Genomic DNA, 23,191 nt, shown 5'->3' with positions numbered 1-23,191 from the left:
TTGGCTATTTTATTCAAGAACTAACAAATCATTCAGAAACATGAGTTTTGCTCTTTACTGGGAGTCAGTGGTTGGCTCTGAAAAGAGCCGTTGAGGAACACACAGTAACGTTAGATTTATTTCTTCTTGGGAGCTGCCTTTTTAGGCTTGGCGGCTTTAGGTTTCGCTGCTTTAGGTTTCGCCGCTTTGGGTTTGGCCGCCTTTGCCTTTTTGGGGCTCTTGGCTGCTTTCTTAGGAGTCGCCGGTTTCTTGGCCTTCTTGGGGCTCTTCGTCGCCTTCTTAGCGGCGGGTTTCTTCACCTTCTTCGGGGATTTCTTAGCGGCGGGCTTCTTCGCTGCTGCAGTTTTGGGCTTCTTAGCGGCTGCTGGTTTCTTGGCTGCGGGCTTCTTGGCTTTAGGAGCCGCTTTCTTCGCTGGCTTCTTCTTGGTCTCGGCTTGCTGCTTGTTGAGTTTGAAGGAGCCCGAGGCACCGGTCCCTTTGACCTGAACCAGGGTGCCTTTAGTCACCAGGCTCTTGATGGCGATCTTGACGCGGGAGTTGTTCTTCTCCACATCGTATCCGCCGGCAGCGAGCGCTTTCTTCAGGGCGGCGAGGGACACACCGCTCCTCTCCTTGGATGCGGACACAGCCTTGACGATGAGCTCGCCAACGCCTGGACCTGCTTTCTTGGCTTTCACAGCGGACTTCTTCTTGGGCGCTTTGGCCGGGGCGGCAGCAGCGGGGGCTGGGGCGGTTTCTGCCATCTCTCTCTCTGATCGGATCTGATAAACTCTGTCTGGTTTCAACAATGAATGAATAGCGCTCGAGCGGCGCCGCGGTCTTAAACGACACATGAGAACCTCGTAGACTCAACCTGCCCCGCTCGGTGTCTGCTGCGCTGACGCTTGTGTTTTCTTCTCTTACATTTGGGGCGAAACTGGAGCTGTTAACTAGTTTGTCACAATCAAAACTAAGTGAACACCAAGCAGAGGTTCTGGGCTTTCATTAGAGACTAAAAAACGCGAAGAGGAAACGTTACTTTTGCCTTCGTCAGACCAAATCCAAGGCGAGCATCAGCCGCGGGGGAAAGCCGTGCTCAAATCTGATGGATAGTTTTAACGGAACAGTTGATAAAAACCTGAACGCGTAATCTGTGTGCCTAGAAAACAGTCTAAAAGAGACTTCAATGTAATCAGCATCAGTGATGAGCGTTAGGAGGCTTTCATACAGCTGTTGTTTTGGGCAGCTTGAAGCACACGAACATCATCCGGAGTCTCAGAGTCTGTCTGGCCCTTATCTTCGGTCAGCAGATTATCACTATGTTATCTCATTAAACACGTTAAATAAATCGTTGATGTAGGCCAGCATCATATCACAACATAAATATTTTAATTGTAATAAAGGATTTGTGTCTACTGATTCGCCATTCATCTCTTAGGGAACCATGTAAATGGAAATTATTGCTAATTTAAAGCAAGAGACAGCACAGGTCATGATTTCCTTAAATAACCACTTCATGTAATTCAAAAAAATTTAACAATGAGTTAACTGGTCTCGTCTGGTTTGTTACAGTTTCAACCAAATCACTGCATCTGTCTCCACTCGGATTTGTGGATTATATATACACTACCGGTCAAAAGTTTTAGATCGGTAAGATTTTTTATGTTTTTAAAAGAAGTATCTTCTGCTCACCAAGGCTGCATTTATTTGATTAAAAATACAAACAAAAACAGTAATATTGTGAAATATTATTACAATTTAAAACACCTGTTGTCTATGTGAATATATAGTACAGTGTAATTTATTCCTGTGATCAAAGCTGAATGTTCAGCATCATTACTCCAGTCTTCAGTGTCACATGATCCTTCAGAAATCACTCTAATATGATGATTTGATGCTCAAGAAACATTTATGATTATATCAATGTTGAAAACAGTTTTTTACAATTTTATTTCATGATGCTATGATGAATAGAAAGTTCAAAAGAACAGCATTTATCTGAAATGGAAAGCTTTTGTAACATTAAACACTACCGTTCAAAAGTTTGGGGTCAGTAAGAATTTTAATTTTATTTTTTGGGGAAAGAAATAAAATAAATCAATACTTTTATTCATCAAGGATGAGTTAAACTCATCAAAAGTTACAGTAAAGACATTTATAATGTAGAAAATATTATATTTTAAATAAATGCTGTTCTTTTGAACTTTCTATTCATCAAATAATTTTGAAAAAAAAAATTGTACACAACTGTTTTCAACATTGAAAATAATATTTTTGAGCATAAAATCAGCATATTAGAATGATTTCTGAAGGATCATGTTATCATGCTAACCTATTGTCTTTAATGGCTCTTGGAGCAAGAGCCACAGTCCAGACGTTGAATCGTTAGGCTGATTGGATTAGCACATGTTTGAATGGTTATGCTGATTGGATTGAGACTGGTAACACGCTGGAGTCTGGGGCGGGTTTCCTTAACCTGTATACTCATTTACATGCTTTGTTTGAATTTGTCTCCACCTTCAAAAGTCCCTCCTCCTAAAATGCCTATAAGACACCATGTCAATTTATGTACATTAGATTTTGTTGGACGAATCCGCAGCCGCGCTCAATAAACAATAACTCCAACGTCTCCTGGTCTGCTTTGAAGAAAGAAAAACTTTACAACATACCGATACTTTTTACTTTTAAAAGCATGCACTTTGGGTTGATATATGAGGTGAATACATTTTCATGACCTCTAAAATAATTTGTGATTTGTGCTCTCGATGCGCCTGTAATTAGTCATGTGTATGGTTACCGTAGTAAAACCATTGTTTTTTTTTTTTAAAGGCTGCCAGTGTTGTTGTACCCCAATAGGTAAACCTTTTGCAAATTAAAAACTACATTTTTAAAAAATGTTTTGGACAGTGAGAGATAGAGTAAGGTGAAAGAAAAATAAAGAATAGAGTAGCAATACTTTGAAGACAGTGAAGCTTTACAAGAAAGAAATTGAGAGAGAGAGAGTGTGTGTGTGTGTGTGTGAGAGAGAGAGAGAGAGAGAGAGAGAAATAGAAATGTGTGTGAAGAAAGAAAGAAAGAGAGTGTGTGAGAGAGAGGCAGTAAGAGGAGTATAGGAGTGGCTCTTAAAAGGAGTGGCTCCGTTGGTTTTCTTATGAAGAGATACAGGTAGCGGTAAGCTTCCTGGATTATATGGTTACCGTAAAACCATTGTTATTTTTTTTAAAGATTGCCACTGTTGTACCCCAATAGGTAAAACTTTTGCACGTTTCATTCTGACAGATTTATTAACAACAATTACAGAACATAACACAATCCATTTGAACTTTAACGATCAATCAAAATAAATTTAATTGCACAAACTAGCAAAATTATAGTAAATGTTACATGCTAGTTTTCAAGTTTGGGGTTGGTAAGATGTTTAATGTTGGAAGAAGTCTAATCTGCTTACCAAGGCTGCATTTATTTGATGAAAAATACAGTAAATCTTTGTAAAAACAAATACTGTGAACTATTATTGCAATTCAAAACAATATGTTAAAATGTAATTTATTCCTTTGATCAAAGCTGAGTTTTCAGCATCGTAATTATTAGGACAGCATTTACATGAAATATATATTTGTGTAACAATGTAAAATCCTTTACTGTCACGTTTAATCAATGTAATGCATACTTTCTGAATAAAATAAATTCGTGCTAAATAAATAAAATGACTGGTTTAAAAAAAAAAAAAACACCTTAGGATCGACATTTTTTATGTGTGGATAGATCCTATAGAATATACAACATCAGTATCGATATTTCAGGATCGAAATCCGCGCAGTATCATCGTCAACAAGCAGCGGGGTTTATCTAAATTACTTCCCATCGACCATAACAACTTTTTATAAACGTAATATAACCTAATATGCAGTCTCTGCAGCTTTCTGATTAATTAATTAGCCAATTAATATAAATTTCTATTAACGTTATTGACCACGGTAACGTTAACAGCACCATAGATTAAAAAGCTCCACAGTCCACACACACACAAATATAACGTTAGATAACTTTAATAAAAATAATAAAAATAAAATAAAAGGATAAAAATAATTAAGCAGAGGCAGGGATACATTGACCAGAAAGGGGGAAATCCCACGCATCCCCCCCGGCAAATCGCACCCTGGTTATAAGTGTTCATGTCAGGTTTAAATAATCAATTGTGAAAGAGTATTCATTGAGATGTTATATATGACTATTAGTTCGAGTCATTAACTTGTTAAATTAAGTTTATTTTTGTGCTGTTAATGAGTGAATAGTGCGTTGCGTGAAATGGCGGCGGGGTGTGTGCGTCACAAGTGAGAGATGTGTTAGTGGCTAAGCAGCTAAAGTCTTGATTAAATTATATATAATTTAATCAAGACTTTAGCCGCTTTATATATATAATTTAATCAAGACTTTAGCCGCTTAGCCACTAACACATCTCTCACTTGTGACGCACACACCCCGCCGCCATTTCACGCAACGCACTATTCACTCATTAACAGCACAAAAATAAACTTATATATATATATATATATATATTAAACTTATATATATATGTGTGTGTGTGTGTGTATGTGTATGTATATGTATATGTGTATATTTGGTACGCATACTAAATATATATTCCAGTGTATTAATACATATTGTACATTGCATTTGCTGGTTTCTGTAGTTAACTTACTCTGGTGTATTTAAACATGTATTTTGTGCTTAACGGGTAACGTTAAAAGAGCTGCGGTTTAACAGTGCCTGTCTGTTTATGTGTTTTATCACACAGGTATGTGGGATCTAAGAAACACTGTAATGCTGTTTTGAATTATTTGCATACAATGACATTTTTGTTATTATTATTATCATTATTATCATTATTTATACTATTGCTATTATTATATATTGTGTAGGCTATGTGTGTGGCGAAGTGTGTGTCTCTCTTTCCTGCATTGTCACTTGAGGAGAGGTTAAAAGAGCTGCGGTTTAACAGTGCCTGTCTGTTTATGTGTTTTATCACACAGGTATTGTAATTAAATTCAACTTTTGCACGACCAGCTTTGTGTGGAAAATTATTTTATTCAAAACATTTAAAAATATCTACACCGCTACACATGCATCTCGCGCTGATCACCGGTGATCGGTTCTGCGCAGATTTTGCTCATCTCAAACAAACCTTATAACGATCAGTCTATAATCCCACCCACTTTGAAGCGGTACTAACTGCAGTGGAAAACAAACCAAGCTAAAGCGAAACCAGGAAAACCACAACCCCCCTGTCTTAGCCACTCCCATATCCGTCAAAGTGCTGTAGGCCTATTTAATGGCATGTCTCAGGGATATTACTGGAGAGATCAACCATTTCTGAAGACAGGAACACCCAGGTTTCATAATCCCAGTCATTTCGTTCAGGTAAGGAATCTAAATCTAACTGAAAATATCTATTTAGGTGGGGATAAATAGTTTAATTGATTTTATGCAACTTTATGATAATTTAAAAAAAAACATCAGTCTGATTTCAGATCGATTCTGCTGGTAATTAGGCTATGGTTTCTACATATAGGCCTGCATTTTTTTAGAAAACACCAGAAGGATATCCACTTAAACTTTTAATAAAAACAACGGGCTCAGCAGTGCTCTGTAAACTGTATTGCCTTGAATCAGTAGCGGCTCTTTTTTTAATCTATGAGAAACATTTTGTAAGCTTAATTTTCTAAACGATGAACACACTTTTGGCAGAGGTTGCGGGAACTGCAATGTTGATTGACACACACGCATCACGCTATATAGCCTACTAGAATGTTGCCAACGAAGCCGGCCCGCGGAATAGGCAAATGCTATGGGCTCCACTCACCCATAGGGGCGCCAAAATGAGTGAACGACTGATTTTTTATTATTATTATTTATTTTACTAATACTATTTTAAGCCATTAATTCGAAATACTACCAAATAAAGCAAAAAAAAAAAAAAAAAAAAAAAAAAAAAACCACACAAAAACTTAAAGGGATAGTTCACCCAAAAATGAAAATGCTGTCCTCATTTACTCTCCCTCATGTTGTTCCAAACCTGTATGATTTCCTTTCATCTGCTGAACACAAAAGAAGATATTTTAAAGAAGGTTGGTAATTAAACAGTTGCTGGTCCCCATTGACTTCCATAGTATTTTTTTATTTATTTTTTCCTACTATGGACGTCAATGGGGTCCATCAGTCGTTTGGTTACCGACTTTCTTCAAAATATCTTCTTTTGTGTTTAGCAGAAAAAAAGAAAGTCATACAGGTTTGGAACAACTTGAGGGAGAGTAAACGAGGACAGCATTTTCATTTTTGGGTGAACTATCCCTTTAACTAAGTCCCCCGACTCCGGTCCGGCGCATCAATCTTCCCCGCCCCGCGAGTGCTTGAAGTGCGTCAGAAACAGAGCGTGCTGGATCACTTTTTGGTAATTTGTTGTGTATCGTCGCTTCTCGCCGCATCCAATGTAGAACGTGCGGTTTACAAGGTAACGTGAAAATAAGCGGGGCTGCGGGAAAAAAAAAATAATTAACGGCATTTGCATTGACTTTGCATAGGCTATGTGCAGTAAAGTTAATTTTAGGTTTGATATTCGCTGCATATTCGCCTAGGCTGCTAAAGGGACCGTCTGCAAATTCAACTCGCAGTCCAAGAATATAATCGTCCAATCATTCATTACAATTAATGATATTTACAAGGTTATTAAATGCTTAGTAGGCAGACTGACTTACTGGATGAGCTTCTGCCAATAGCTCAGTACAGTATCCTACAAAATGATTTAAATAAATAAATAAATAAATAAATAAATAAATAAAAACTACTGTAGACTTACCAGGGGCGCAACCGCACATTTGCTGAGGGGTGTGCAAGATCAGTGTTAGCACCCACACTCATTACCCAACACAATACTAATAATAATAATAATAATAAAAAGATTTTAAATTGTTATTGCTTTTGTTGTTTTGGCCCATGAAACCTTTTATTCAAATAAATAAGCTACAAAACGTTAGATAGGCCTGCCAGTGACATATTTGATACCACAGCAAAAGCCAAAGACTTAACTATAAAGTTCAAATGTTATTAAAGAAAAGCAAACATTCAGTAATACAATTATAACAAATAAACTTAATTACAAGCAATGGACAAAACCAAATTTAATAGAACAAAGATGAAACAAATGAAAATAAACACAACTTTAAGATTTTCAGGGTCTAACAGTATTCACGTACAGATATTGAATTATCAAATGTAAAATAATTTATTCCGGGATGATTTTTGGTGGTAGCCTATAAATATTTCATTCTGAAGCAATATATTCTCATCAGTGTTCTATCAGCTTTTACATAGTAAATCTGCATATTTGTGATATTTACCCCGCATGGCGTTATTTACATTTATAAAAAGGCAGATTTTCTTTTTACATTAAGCATCATCTTTCATGTCAAATTCTTACATTTGATCAATAAATTAAGTTATAATAAAAACGGGGCTGTTACCAATCAAATTAAATAATGTACACTGCAAAATTACAACTGCAATAAATAGCATAATGTTATGAGGTGAATGTTTTAAATAAATCTTTGAATACACACAAAAAAATCAATGATACTTTTAAACATGAAACTAAACCGCCAATAAGTGGCGGCAAGTGACGGTCTTAATGAGTCATTCATTCAAACGCTAAATCATAATCATTCAATAGGCATTCAATAGACCTTCCTAAAATAATTGCCTAAGTCAGTTGATCATCGAAATGATCGTGACGCTATGGAACTATTTTCGTCGGTGAAATAGAACTAAAACAGTCGATAATGTGCCTAAACTATAAGTAGGCTAACTTAATATTAAATAGGCTACTTGTTTATTGAACTATAGCCTAAAATTAATCTAACATTTTCAATCTTGATATTCATCAAAATAGCTCCTGCAGTGGTGTTATGTTAAATAACTATAATATGTTATACTTTTTTTTTTTTTTTTTTTTTTTTTTTTAACTCAACATTTTGAATTTTTACCTCAGTATTTTATCACTAAAGTTTTAAGCTACTTGTCTGGTCAGGCAAGCAAAATTAGCTTTCACTTTGCCCCTTTAAAAAATAATAAAAATAAAAATAAAATAAAAACTTAAATTTTGATGTTAAATTATTATCAATTTAAAGACTTGCAGTGATTAATAAAAAAAAAAAATAATGAAAATAAAAAATAATAAGAAGAATAATTGGTTAAGCTTATCAGTTATCATGTTACCTTTTCCTTTTTCTGCACTGAACTGATGATATTGATATAATAAAATAATCATTTAAAATGCTAAACAAAAGTGAAATAAAAACGTTTCCTCTCATAATTTTTTAAAAATATATTGATTTTTATATATTTTTTCATGCTAACTCACCAAGTGTTTTTATTTTTTATTAATATTATTAGTCAACACCTGCTCTCTCCTCATCTCCATCAGTCTTTCTGTTTCTCTCAGTCTCGTTATCTTGCTCTGTCTCTTCACCTCCTAAAGCTGAGCTTTGACTGATAGTCTTCATTTCAGTCTGTGTCAGTGTAGAAAGCAAACATAGGGTCAACTTTATGAATCATTTAATTTACTGAAAGTAATTTACTGAAGGCTACCAGGAAAGCTAAGTTTATGAAATGTATTCACAATATGTACATATTCATAAATCGTATGCCCAATATGATAAAAAAGGCTTCGTTAAGGTTTCTTGCATACATTGATGTTACGTAAATTATGTAGGCCTGTTTTCAATTCAAAATGGTGAAATTAGTCAAAAGTTTACTTGTTTGCCTGATTATATTTGTTGGTCGTTTAACATTTCTATCTCAATTATGAAATGTTTAGTTTAGCATCTTATCTCACACTTTATGACCATTATCAAATTATCCTGATGCTGTGCAATATCCTCGCAGCACTAGAGTCGAGTTTATACTATATTATTGCACAGCCTTTATTATACACACCTCTAAATAATACAGAGGTCCAGACCAAACCGGTCATTTTGACATACAGTACTTTTGTGTACATTTGATCGTATAAACGCGCACATGAAACCTAAAGTATAATTTGCTTGTCTCGGTCTGTTTCGGAGCGCGCGCCGCCTTGCGAACAGCATCTCTTGCGGAGATTTTTATGCTTTTAATAGCTCTTTTAATTATTAATGCGTCCCGCAATTTAACAATAGTAGCTAGACTGCATTTTACAACAATCACCGATCGTGCTGATTCTGTCGTTAAGTTTGAGTTTTAGGGAGAAATGACAGCGTAAGGGCTCTTACAGAGTCAACGTGAGTGACGTGCTCCCTTTCATAGTCTACACGTTGGACGCAAGCAACTTGCAGTATCGCCCCCACCAACAACGCATAGTATGGCATGCAACGGTGCGTCGCGTATCAAAAACTGGGACGACACATTTTGCTACGCATAGACGCATAATGGCGGCCGAAGCGTAGCGATGCGTAGCCTTGCAGGCGCGTGTGCGTATCGATGCGTTGACTCTGTAAGAGCCCTTAATGCTGTGAAGGGAAGAAGTTGCGCTAGACAGAATGAATGCGGCTATAGTTTTTAATGGTTTTACCTCAATATATATATATATTTTTTTAATCTTTGGAAGCCAAAATCAAAAATAAAATCAGACTAATATCACAGACCTTAAGTGTAACCAGGCTACGTTTGAATGTTTAATTCTGTCCTCCGTCGTCACTCATTAAGCAGGGCTGTATGTTGTGCGAGCTGTGGCACCGCGTGAGAGAAGAGTGTGAGTTCCCATGAGTGTGAGTTCTGTCAAAGGAGAACAAACGCTTAGTTCGTGGAGAGGCAGCGGATGCGAGGACGTTATGTGCACCGGTGCGACCTAGGCAATGTTTTAGTCGCACCCTTACAAAATTTGGTCGCACTCTAGAGCCCTGGAATATCAAATAATAAAATAATGATGTTGTCATGGTCCTTTGAGATAGCCTCTGAGAAAATACGTAACTTACAAAGCATGCTTGGAAGAAGTCTGTGGGGTTGTCACCTAGGACAATCAGGAGCCCTCTGAGCACCAGTGACCCAATCAGCTGGCTCTTGAGTCTGGTGGGTAGTAAAATAAAAAAGTTACACTATACTAACAAGAAATTATCTACAAGAATGCAAAACCAACAAAGCACAATTTAGATTTTCTGGGTGTTTCTCCCTCATATGCTTCAAACTCTTGACTGTGGAATTTATTTAAGGTTTAGAATACATTATTTCTGTAATTCTTTTGTCTTATATGAATTTAATAAAGAACTGCCTCGTATTCTGTACAAATATACTGCATTTTACATTTTACTGGAAGATATGGTGAGGATGTACTCATCCTGATTTGTGTCACTTCTCTCTGTAGGTTTTGAAGAGTCTGACAGCACATCTCTGACTGAGACTGTATTAAGAGACTAACAAATTCATTGTGACTCTGACATCAGTGACGACAGCATGGAGCATCTTCCTCGAATGAAATGTGAGTAAATTACTTTATGATTTTTTGAGCCACGTTTTGCTCAGGCAGCTCTTATAATCGTGCATGATAGACACTTCAATCCAGTGAACTGAGTGTTGATAATTCAAACCGATATGTAAGATGTTTTGAAAATGGTTATGTTTGCAATTCCTGCATGCTCCAACATTTCTGAAATAAAAATATTTAATAAAAGTGTATAAACCCTTTAATTAAAAAAAAAAAAAAAAAAAAAAAAAATAGATATGGGAATATACAGAAAATGTGATATATGTCATAATACATTTCCATATATGGGAAACTAGTGCTTATATTTGTCAATATACTGCAATTATATGCATTGACCATGTATGGCTGTATATTAAATGCATATAAAATATAAATGAAGACAAAAATAGCATTACATGTAATATTCACAAAGTTTTATCCTTTATTGTTTACATATATTACACATACATGTTCCCATATAAATGTGAATGTATGTTCACACACATACAGCTCTGGAAGAAATTAAGAGACCACTGCAAAATTATCAGTTTCACTGGTTTTAAAGCAGGCAAAGTTATTTATTAATTTATATGTTTAAATATACAGACAAATGATACAGACGTGTCATTGAGGTGCAAACGATTCTGTCTCTCCCGGCAGAACCATCCTGTGCCTGGAGTGTCCCAACAGTCCTCAATCAGCATATTGATGAATCCCTGCACTAGATAGACATTAGCATACTGTGATGATGTGATACTGTGATGATGAAGGCCATTGTGCCACGTTTAATTCACATGTATACCTTTAAAAGGCTTTTTGAAGTACTAGGGCAGTAAAGAGTTCTGCCCATATTTGCTCAGCCCTATTCGCCACATAACCATTCCTTACCACAGTTAGATCTGTTTGGCCTGACAGTGGAAAAGCGGCTAATGTTTCCCAAACATGTTCCCAGAGGAATGCCAGAACTGCACATTTAGCATGTTTGCCTATTCAGACACACCTGATTCAAGTCAGCTTATTAGTAGATACTCCAAGACCAGAAATGAATGGGTCAATTAAGAAAGAAGTCCAGTGTGTGCTGTTGTTGTGTCTCCAGAAACTGGGTTGGGAAACACTGCAATAAAGTGTAAAGCTGATGCTAATTCTGATCTGATATTATTTGTATATTAAATGTATATAATTTAATTCATATAATTTATATAAAATTATAAAATTGTATATTTATATTATTTTCAGATTTGATGTCTGACACAACAACTTTTCAACAAATTGGAGGACAAGGAGGTAATCCATTCTCATTTACTGGTCAGAAAAACGGTGCCACTTTAGAGAAGATCGGAGTCTGGGTGGGAGAATCGCAGGTGAAGGCTGTCAAGGTCTGGCTTTCAGATGGGAGAGTTGATGAATTTGGTGGACGAGGTCTAACCTTTGATGCACAAGGACCGTATCAAGAGTTCAAGTTCACACCTGGTGAGTGTTTCACCTCACTGTCCCTGTGGGCGAACGGAGCAGGAACACGTCTTGGAGCCATCAAATTCAAGACAAGTCTGGGGAGAGAATTTTTTGCAAAAATGACAAGCTGGGGTTTAAGAAGAGAAAATCCCATGGATGTCGGGTCTGGATTTTGTTTGGGAGTTGTAGGAAGAGGTGGTCATGACATTGACTGTATGGGATTCATGTTTCTCGAAGCAGTTGAATCAGCAGTTCTCACCGATGTCCACTATCCCACTCTCAACCAACTGATACCACAGGTGGCAGTAGAAGAAATCAAATCCCTCACTTTCAGGAACAACTCATCCGCCACACAAAAACAAACAATTGAAACCTCAAAGAATGTGATCAAAACATCTTCATGGTCTGTGAGTGGAAGTTTATCTGCAACATTTAGTATGGAAGTGAGTGCTGGGATTCCAGTGGTTGCTGAAGGTACTGCAGGATTCAGTGTCACCTTGGGAATTGAAAGCACTTATGGTCGTGAGAACACAGATGAGAGAACCGAAACTCTGACTACAGATTTAGAAATCCCACCAGGGAAGAAGCTGCATGTTTCAATCACTATTGGCAGAGCCACTTTTGACCTGCCTTACACTGGCACAGTGAAGATGACCTGCAAGAACGGCAGTGTGTTTGCATATGGAACCAAGGGCACATACAAAGGCGTCACTTACATTGATATCAAAGTGGATACCAATGAATCTCCTCTGTAATGTCAAGTAGGGCTGCACGATGTATCGTTTTAGCATCGATATTGTGGTGTGCGCATCCACGATGGTCACATCGCAGGATGTCAAGAATAGGTAGCTGATCCGTGATTCATGATCCGTATGGGCCAGCTGTGCCCCAGCCCATAACACTTGTGATTTACTTGTAATTGTTATTTTGAGTTGGGATGACACACAAATTATGCCTATTGATTAAATATACTATCATGACTTGTCAGAGTTTAACATTTTCAGTTAATCAAAAATTAATTTAAAGTTCTGTTAATGTAAAAAAAAAACAATTTGATGACGTGTAAACAGCCCACAGTTTCCATGAGCATGTTCAAGGCCAGACGAGTGTGGCCACAGCTGAAACTCGCTGAAGCGTAATGTGGTGAATGGTAAGTAATTTTATGCTTACTGTAGAAATTTAGCAGAAATTCTGGGCTGATTTGGCTGTTGCTACTGAAATGGTGGGTCCATTAAAACTCATTCAGTCATCAAGTACTTTTCCCAGTTTATTTGTGGTGACATATAGGAGTAGACATTTCACAGATGGCAGTGATGGTAATTGTTGGTTTCTAAAACCCATGAACAAAACCATTAATAAATACAAACACAATTGCAAATCTTAAATCATACATCTGAAATCAGCTTTAACAATCAAATGAGTATAACATTAAAGAGCTACTAAACATAACTAGAATTCAATATATCATATGTTATGGCCCGGCTCAAAAGCCACAACAAATAGAGGAAACCATGCTCAAGAAATAACCAGGAAAGGGTGTTTATTCACAAAAGTAAATTAACTGAATAAAAATACAGCAACTCATATCTTTTAACACTTAACAAACGTAACCAGCAAAACATAATACCAAATTAACTAAACGAACAAACAAAACACAGCAAAGGACAACGCCATCATGCTGGGGACCAGGAGGAAGCAAACAGCCAAGCCCAACAACAATCAGAAAGGGGCGGGATTTATTCCATCCAGAGACAGTGACCAGCTGCCCCTAATCTGCCTGATGGCCTCAACTCCACCCGGAAGTTCACCCTGTAAAAAAAGACAGACAGAGACACACACACACACACACACACACAAGCACTCTGTCCGAGGCCCTGGGGCCGTCACACCCCCCCCCCCCCCCCCCATAAAGACAGGGTCCCCACCGGAACCCTGACCAACCACCCCCATAAACTCATAACACTTTAACTTTTCAAACTGTACAGGTCTTAAATTATTTCCCAAAGTTATACTTACACAACTGTTACTGCACTTAATACAAAGTCACCCAAACAGTACTTGCTCATTCCTCCTTCATCCTGTAGCCTCACAACTCATCTCTGCAACTGGTACCTGGAAGCGATTTAAGAGTGAGATAGAGACACCACAATGAAGAACCATAGAACAATCACTGACATGGGGCTCTGGACAAAGCATCTGCAACAACGTTATCTCTGCCCTTTATATGATGTATATCCAAGTTGTATGACTGGAGAAATAAAGACCACCTAACAAGTCTTTGATTTGGGCAGTGCAGTGAGTTCAAAAATGTCAATGGATTGTGATCTGTATAAATAATCACAGGACCTGAACCCACATACACTTCAAAGTGTTGTAAGGACCAAATCAAAGCCAATGCTTCCTTCTCAATTACAGAATAATTCAACTGATGTTTGTTAAATTTTTTTGAATAGAAACCCACAGGTCGGTTAATACCAAACTCATCTTGCTGTAACAGCACATTGGAAACCCGCGCCGCTAAAGCCACCGGTTTTATATCAGACACATCTTGCCTATTCCGCGACCTAAACGCCATGCATTCTCTCTTCCAGTGACCATATTTATGACAGAAATGACACTCAGAGTCACGGACTCCCTGATCAACTCTCCGCTCCCGAGGAAAACTTCCACCTGACGCTCTAGAGAAAAACACCCCTCCAGTAGGCGCAACATTTCCCCCAGCCATGCTACTTTTGTGGGTCAAAAAATAATCATCTGCAAGGGCAGCAGCCTCCCCCGCTGTCCTCACCTTTTGTTCACTTATATACATAGCAATTCGCTCTGGGACTGAATTTTTAAACTGTTCAAGGACCATCAAGTTACATAAGTCATCAAAATCTTTCACTTCTGAAGCCGAGCACCACCGATTAAAGTGAATCCCCAAATCACGTGCAAATTCAAGATATGATTTATCTCCTTTTTTCCAACTCCTAAAATGCTGACGGTATGCTTCAGGGACTAACTCGTATGCTTTCAGTACAGCCGTTTTAACCTTGTCATAATCACCGCTGTCTTCCGAAGACAACGAGGAAAAAACCTCCTGAGCACGCCCCGTTAACACACACTGTAGCAAAACTATACGGTCTGAATCAACCCAGCCCCTCGCGTCTGCAATACGCTCAAACAAAGTGAAGAATACATCAACGTCCTTGTGAGACAACGGGTCTTCGCAGGCCCACTGTCCGGCGAAAAATTGGGTTTGCAAAAAAAAAAAAATGATGATGATGGCAATACTCGCAGTGATGTTGGTATAAAGTGCTATTTATTTACAGTGCTCGAGAAGTGATACAGTCCCAAAAAGGAAATGACCAAAGCGATGTACAAAAGTAAAAAAATAAGTAAAAAGAATGGCGCACAAAAAACAAAACAAAGAAAAGATATGAATCTATACACACAAATACTTCAAGTAAGGAATTGCTCACGGCACTACAATTGCCCGCTCGTTCGCCAGGTTAACTGACACCCTACATGAGTTTGGGGCTCCTTTTTATAGTCCAAGCCCCACCCCTTTAGTTAAAACCATTACAAAACCTTTTTGAGGTAAGTATATAATTCAATATATACATTTTCCAATATATATATATATATATATATATATATATATATATATATATATATATATATATATATATATATATATATATATATACATATATACACATTAACAAAAGCAGAAACAAAAAGGCAGACAAAATAACAAATACAAATAATAAACTCATAATAATAATGCCACATTTACATAATCCCCCCCCCTGTTAACACAAACAATGGACAAGCCGACTGCCGGTATTTATCCAGGCCACTAGGTGGTGCTCGGGTCTGGCCAGCCGATAGACACAACACAACACGAAAGACCGGCAACACAGACGCTGACAAACACTGAACACATGTAAGTGTTAAAGTAATAAACTAAACGAAAAACAATAGACAACTTAGATGTGTGCGTATATGTATAGCAGGGATTTCTGTCAGGGATGGAAATGGAGTGGATATGTTTGCGTGTGTGAAAACCAGCGTGCTAATGGCGTGTGTGTGCACCCACATCGCCCCAGCATGGAACGGAGGAACGAGGCAAGATGAAGTGTGTATGTGTGTGTGTATAAGTGCTGTGCAATCCAACAGGGACAGGTCACTCTGTCACATCACCTCCCCCCTCTCCAGGCCGCGAACTGACCGGATTCCGAGACAGGTAGTCGGCTATTTTGTTTTGGGGTCCAGGTCGATGTCTGACCTTAAACTGGTAAGGTTGCAGGGAGAGATACCATCTGGTCACACGAGAATTATGATCTTTCATCGTGTGAATCCACGTCAGGGCTCTGTGATCTGTCTCTAAGGTAAACTCTCTCCCTAGCAGGTAGTATCGGAGACTCTCCAAGGTCCACTTGATTGCCAGACCTTCCCTCTCCACTGTGGAGTACCGGGCTTCTCTTGGCAGCAACTTCCTGCTCAGGAATGCAATGGGCCTCTCTTCACCCGCATCTACCTGGGCCAGGACGGCACCTATTCCCACAGCAGAGGCATCTACCTGAACGATGAACTCCTTTGTAAAATCTGGACTTTTGAGGACTGGGCCAGAACACATCTGCTCCTTTAGTGTGTTGAAGGCTGCTTCACACTCCTCAGTCCAGATAATCGGGTTCTTGACGTTCTTGCAGAGCAGGTTAGTCAATGGGACTGCGGTGGAAGAGAAGTTGGGGATGAAGCGTCGATACCACCCCACCAGTCCCAAGAAGGAGCGGACTTCCTTCTTTGTCTTCGGTCTTGGGCTGCGTCAAACAGCTTCTACCTTGTCCACTTGAGGTTTTAGCTCTCCATTTCCCAGGTGGTAACCAAGGTAGTTGGTCTCTGACTTCGCCCACTCACATTTAGCCACGTTTAAAGATAGCCCAGCCTCTTGAATCTTGCTCAGGGTCTTTTTGAGGTGTAGAAGATGGTCCTCCCAGGTCACACTGTATATAACAACATCATCCAGGTATGCTGCTGACCACTCCTCACAGCCTTGAAGGACTTGGTCCATCAGTCGTTGGAACGTTGCAGGTGCCCCATGCAGCCCGAATGGTAGGACTGTAAACTGGTATAGCCCCAGCGGGGTACGGAATGCAGTGTAGGGTCTGGACGCCTCCTTCAGGGGTACTTGCCAATACCCTTTACATAAGTCCAAGGTTGTGATGTACCTGGCTTGGCCGATCCTCTCTAGAAGATCGTCAATGCGTGGCATTGGATATGCATCAAATCTCGACTGAGCATTCAGCTTTCTGAAGTCAATGCAGATGCGCAAGGTGTCATCTTTCTTTGGAACAATAACAATTGGGCTGCTCCATTCACTCTTTGAGGGTTCAATAACTCCCAACTCCAACATCATCTCGATTTCTGCCTTCAGGGGAGCCACCAGCCTCTCAGGAATACGATATGGCCGCTGTCGTGAAGGTGTTTGATCCAGAAGGTGGATTTGGTGCTGTACCAGGTTAGTCCGCCCAGGCCTCTGACGGAACAACGAGGGATACCACCCCAGAAGGTGGTGCAGCTCAGCCTGTTTAGATTCTTCCAGATGAAACAGATCAACGCCTGCTGGCTGTGCTGACTCTCCCACCTTCGGTTCTGGTTGTTCGTTCTCCTTATCCTCTTCCACTTTACGAATCAGCAGCGATGTTTCCTGTTTGCTGGGTTGCTCTTTCCATTCCTTCAGCAGATTAATGTGGTAAGTCTGTGTAGCCTTGCCCTTGTCGGGGTGATGAATCTCATACGTCACTGGCCCCATCTTGCGAATGACTCTGTAGGGTCCTTGCCACTTCATCAGTAGTTTGTTCGTAGATGTTGGGAGCAGTAACAAAACCTTTTGTCCAGGTTGCAGTCCTCGGGATCTTGCATGTTGGTCATACCAAGTCTTTTGTGCCTTTTGTGCCAGTTGCAGGTTCTCTTGGGCCTTCTCCCTGTAACTCTCTAGGCGGTCTCTCATCTCAAGGACGTACTGGACAATGCCCTTCTCAGACTTTGTCTGTTCTTCAGACAAAGGGGCCTCCCACCTTTTCCGCAGGAGATCCAGCGGCCCTTGGACCCGCCATCCATACAGGAGCTCAAATGGAGAAAAACCTGTCGATGCCTGTGGTACTTCCCTGTAGGCAAACAGCAAGAATGGTAGCCACTTATCCCAGTCCCTTCCAGTATCTGACACAAACTTGCGGAGCATGTTCTTAAGCGTCTGGTTAAAACGCTCCACCAGCCCGTCCGTCTGTGGATGGTATGGGCTGGTCTTTATTGCGGTGATACCTAGCTGACGGTGAAGTAGCTTCATCAGCCATGATGTGAAATTTGTCCCTTGATCCGTGAGAATCTCATCTGGTATTCCCACTCTGGAGAACAGCTGGACGAGAGCATTGATGATCTTGGGTGTAGTGATGGAACGGAGAGGGAAGGCTTCGGGGTACCTCGTCGCATAATCGCTAACGACCAGGATGTATTGGTGCCCTGCACTGCTCTTTTCCAGAGGCCCCACAATATCCATGGCGATGCGCTGAAAGGGAACAGATATAACGGGCAGAGGATGTAAAGGTGCCCTATCCTGTCGGCGCACAGCACTGGTTTTTTGACATGTGTGGCATGTGGTGCAGTATGTCTGTACATCAGTGTACATGAAGGGCCAAATAAATCGGGAGCTTATGCGTGCATATGTCTTTTGGAGTGCCATATGTCCTGCCCATGGAACACTATGTGCTAGGTGTAACACAAGTGGACGACAACATGTAGGGACAACCAAACGGGTGGAATCAGGTGTTTGCATGTACAATATATCATTGATAATAACATATTTTTCATCACACACATCAGCTTGTTGTCCCTCCAACACTTTATCAAATAATGGTTTTAAAGACTTGTCAGCTCTTTGCAATTCTGCAATATTTTCTGGGACCTGCCAATCATGGATTTCAAGACCCTCAGTTTGGATCTTAGGGGCTGGAGTACCAAGACCTTTTTCCAGTCGCCGTTGGCGACGTGTCTTTCTGGGGCCCTTAGTCCCGCCTTGCAGCAGACTATGGTGTAAGTCTGGCAACGGCTGCAGACCTGCTTTAACCTGGGCTCGTGTTACAACAGGACAAGCAACATCAACATTTACCAAAGTGGTTACACAATCTTTAGTTGAATGCAACAGTTCAGTAAGCACTGGTAAGTCTCTCCCCAAAATCATGTCAGCAGGCAAGTCATCTACAATAGCCACATTCAACAGATAAGTTTGGTCTTGTACACACACATTCATTTCGGCTTGGGGGTACTGCTTAACATCCCCATGAACACATTGTACACTGACCAGGTTATCAAACGGAACCTGTGACATATGACCTTTTTTAAGCAATGACAATGAGCTTCCAGTATCCAAAAGAGCATTCATACCTTGTCCATTCACAGTCACTGGAACATATTGTGTTTTGCGCACATTGCTCACATTATTGTCCTCCTCTCTTGGGACATAACAAAAGCCAGTCAGTTTAGCTTTACGCACCGGACACACAGTGGCCTTGTGACCCGGTTGTTGGCAATAAAAGCAAACAAGTCTTTTCTCAGGAACTACCTTCTGTGACTGAGCAGTATTAGAGTCAGCTTGAGGTTCCCCAGAGCCACTGGCAGAACTTCTAAAATTACCTTTTGTGGGTTGAGATCGCTGACTACCATGGTGAGCGTTGACGTACTGCTGAGCCAGTTTAGCAGCATCCAGGCCAGTTGTTGGCTCCCGTTCTTTCACCCATAACCGGATCTCATAGGGCAGAACACGGAGTAATTGCTCCAGGACTATCGTCTCAGCGATCTCCTCCTTGGTGTGCAGCTCAGGTCTCACCCAACGACGGTATAAGTTCCGCAACCGATGATAGGTTTCAGTCGGTGTCTCTCCGCTTGGAGTAGTAGTGGCCCGGAACCGCTGACGGTAGGTCTCTGGCGAGATGTTGAATTTTTCCAACAGTGCCTCCCTCAGGTCTTCGTAAACCTCCGCTCGGTCCTCGTCCATGGCCAGGTAGGCCTCCAGTGCTTGCCCAGACAGCAGTGGAACCAGACGATAACTCCATTCGTTCTCTGGCCATCTCCAGGTTCTGGCGAGACGCTCGAAACGGCGCAAGAAGTTCTCAATGTCCTCCCCCTGTTGGAAGACTGGTAACCTTGGCTCCGTTCGTGGCGTCGGCTGACTGTTGTACTGCCTGTCAGTTGGTGAGTCGAGTTCTCTCTGGTAAGGTGTGCTTCTGCGCTGTGCTGGCGTGGGAAGCTCCATCCGTGGACTCTCGACATCACTCGACACCTCTGCTGGCCGTACAGCTTGCAGAATCGATTCCCGCAGATTCTGTAGCTCCATTACATAGCGTTGCTCTCTTTGCTCTTGTGCACTCAGGAAGTCACGCATCACAGCAATCATCCCCCCACTAGATGTTGCAGCATCAGAGATGGGTCCGACTTGAGGTGACCTGGACTTGGGACGAACCGGTGGGAGATCCTCCTCTGTCTCCTCTTCCGTAGACTCCACAGTGTCCCAGGCTACCTTCTCCTCAACCATAGCTTTGGTCTGGGAACGAAGCCCCACCCTAGGCTTCCTGCCTCTCGGCGCCGTCCTGCGAGTAGCCATCCCACTTCTGACACCAAATGTGAGACAACGGGTCTTCGCAGGCCCACTGTCCGGCGAAAAATTGGGTTTGCAAAAAGTCCCAAAAAAGTCCTGATACAGTCCCAAAAAGGAAATGACCAAAGCGATGTACAAAAGTAAAAAAATAAGTAAAAAGAATGGCGCACAAAAAACAAAGAAAAGATATGAATCTATACACACAAATACTTCAAGTAAGGAATTGCTCACGGCACTACAATTGCCCGCTCGTTCGCCAGGTTAACTGACACCCTACATGAGTTTGGGGCTCCTTTTTATAGTCCAAGCCCCACCCTTTTAGTTAAAACCATTACAAAACCTTTTTGAGGTAAGTATATAATTCAATATATACATTTTCCAATATATATATATATATATATATATATATATATATATATATATATATATATATATATATATATATATATATATATAGATATACATATATACACATTAACAAAAGCAGAAACAAAAAGGCAGACAAAATAACAAATACAAATAATAAACTCATAATAATAATGCCACATTTACATAATCCCCCCCCTGTTAACACAAACAATGGACAAGCCGACTGCCGGTATTTATCCAGGCCACTAGGTGGTGCTCGGGTCTGGCCAGCCGATAGACACAACACAACACGAAAGACCGGCAACACAGACGCTGACAAACACTGAACACATGTAAGTGTTAAAGTAATAAACTAAACGAAAAACAATAGACAACTTAGATGTGTGCGTATATGTATAGCAGGGATTTCTGTCAGGGATGGAAATGGAGTGGATATGTTTGCGTGTGTGAAAACCAGCGTGCTAATGGCGTGTGTGTGCACCCACATCGCCCCAGCATGGAACGGAGGAACGAGGCAAGATGAAGTGTGTATGTGTGTGTGTATAAGTGCTGTGCAATCCAACAGGGACAGGTCACTCTGTCACAGTCCTTCTCATTAAATTTAGGCACCAAGCGCAAACTATTCAAAATATCACGTGAATTATCACTGCCCCGAGACAACTCTTCATTCCCTGAGAAGTCATATAATTTACCCTCTTTAACTAACCTCAGTCTTTCACTTTCTAAGTCTAATTTTACCATTTCTGTTTGCTGCCTCATTTTCTCTACTGCCAACACTTTATCAACTTCTGCTTGCTGCCGCATATGCTCCAACTCCTTCTCTAACTTCATCCGCAATATCAACATTTCCTTTTGCTGTTCAAAATTTAAAGCTACACCAGGAGACATATCCTGAGAAAACCCATCTAAAGCGACACTAGTAGGACTATGTAATTTTTGTACAGATGTCAAAACACCCATTTCATACAAATGTGCCCTTATAATAGATCTAACATTTTCCTTTAACCTCCTGTCACCCACGCTGATTTTATAATGATCAGCTATCTTTAACAACTGATCCCTAGTACACTGATCCAAAAATTCCTCTGAAGGAATAGCAATGAAATCATCCACTCCTGCCATGATCAACACCACCTGACCAATGCACAACAGCGACAACAATACAAAAAGTATAGTATTGACCTAACTAACGCGCAACACAGACCACAAAGTAATCTCATAAATTGAGCATCCCCTCTAAACTGCCTAACCCGATCTACCTAACTCAACCCTAGTCTTCAGGAGTTACTTGCGGCGGGTATTTATGCACCAAAACCCAGTAGTTTGGTTAAGCGACCAGCAAGCTGGCAACTTCGCCACAACCACGGACGTGCTCCCGAGGCAACCGCTCTAACCACTTTCACCCCGCACTACATTTCAAATGCACACGAATCCTAAAGAGGAAAACGCGCTATGCCTACAGGGGAATTAGCTCAATATATATATTTGCGCAAAAAAAAAGAAGTCAACACTTACCTTCCTTGTCCCGTGACTAGACAGAAATCAACTTGCACCTGGTTAAATCCCTTACGTAGGTTTCCACCAAAACGAACTAAAGGAATCCCAGACTTGACGTTACCATCCGGAAAAACCCAATTCACTACGTCACCCTCCTGCCAACATCCAATGAAGGCACAAAATTTACCGCAGCGCTCTCACTCACAATTTCGACGGAAAAAAAACATAAATCAACCTCCAATAGCAGCATAATTTTCAAGTTTTTGACGAGCCCCCAATTTGTTATGGCCCGGCTCAAAAGCCACAACAAATAGAGGAAACCATGCTCAAGAAATAACCAGGAAAGGGTGTTTATTCACAAAAGTAAATTAACTGAATAAAAATACAGCAACTCATATCTTTTAACACTTAACAAACGTAACCAGCAAAACATAATACCAAATTAACTAAACGAACAAACAAAACACAGCAAAGGACAACGCCATCATGCTGGGGACCAGGAGGAAGCAAACAGCCAAGCCCAACAACAATCAGAAAGGGGCGGGATTTATTCCATCCAGAGACAGTGGCCAGCTGCCCCTAATCTGCCTGATGGCCTCAACTCCACCCGGAAGTTCACCCTGTAAAAAAAGACAGACAGAGACACACACACACACACACACACACACAAGCACTCTGTCCGAGGCCCTGGGGCCGTCACACATATCAAACACATAATCCTTTAAACTAAACAAACAATCAAAAAGGAAACGTACATGGTCAACAAC

The 23,191-nt window shown here is 40.4% G+C and overlaps 3 protein-coding genes across 3 annotated transcripts in view; 2 read left to right on the top strand and 1 right to left on the bottom strand.

The window, feature by feature from the left end:
• The window catches only part of LOC307156318 (serine/threonine-protein kinase Nek4-like), a gene marked incomplete at its 3' end in the record, with an annotated part of 945,281 nt that overhangs the window by 677,803 nt on the left and 244,287 nt on the right, over window positions 1–23,191 (top strand). The gene's annotated exons all lie outside the window — the stretch shown is intronic.
• Window positions 117–767, bottom strand: LOC307155019 (histone H1-like; the record flags this gene model as incomplete). Its single annotated transcript, XM_079865317.1, has 1 exon — window positions 117–767. Exon 1 carries the CDS (start codon window positions 741–743, stop codon window positions 117–119), a length of 627 nt encoding a protein of 208 aa, XP_079721443.1. The 5' UTR covers window positions 744–767.
• LOC307156530 (aerolysin-like protein) lies at window positions 11,710–12,732 on the top strand. Its single transcript, XM_079867944.1, has one exon. It carries the CDS (start codon window positions 11,713–11,715, stop codon window positions 12,676–12,678), a length of 966 nt encoding a protein of 321 aa, XP_079724070.1. The 5' UTR covers window positions 11,710–11,712; the 3' UTR covers window positions 12,679–12,732.

This window comes from Squalius cephalus (assembly GCF_949319135.1).
Source record: "Squalius cephalus genome assembly, chromosome: 3".
Classification (NCBI taxonomy): Eukaryota; Metazoa; Chordata; class Actinopteri; order Cypriniformes; family Leuciscidae; genus Squalius; species Squalius cephalus.
Note: the sequence above shows the minus strand (reverse complement) of the source record. Positions and strands in the feature narration are given on the sequence as shown.

Coding starts and splice junctions, on each gene's coding strand:
- LOC307156530 (XM_079867944.1), top strand. CDS start 11,713: ATGTCTGACACAACAACTTTTCAACAAATTGGAGGACAAGGAGGTAAT.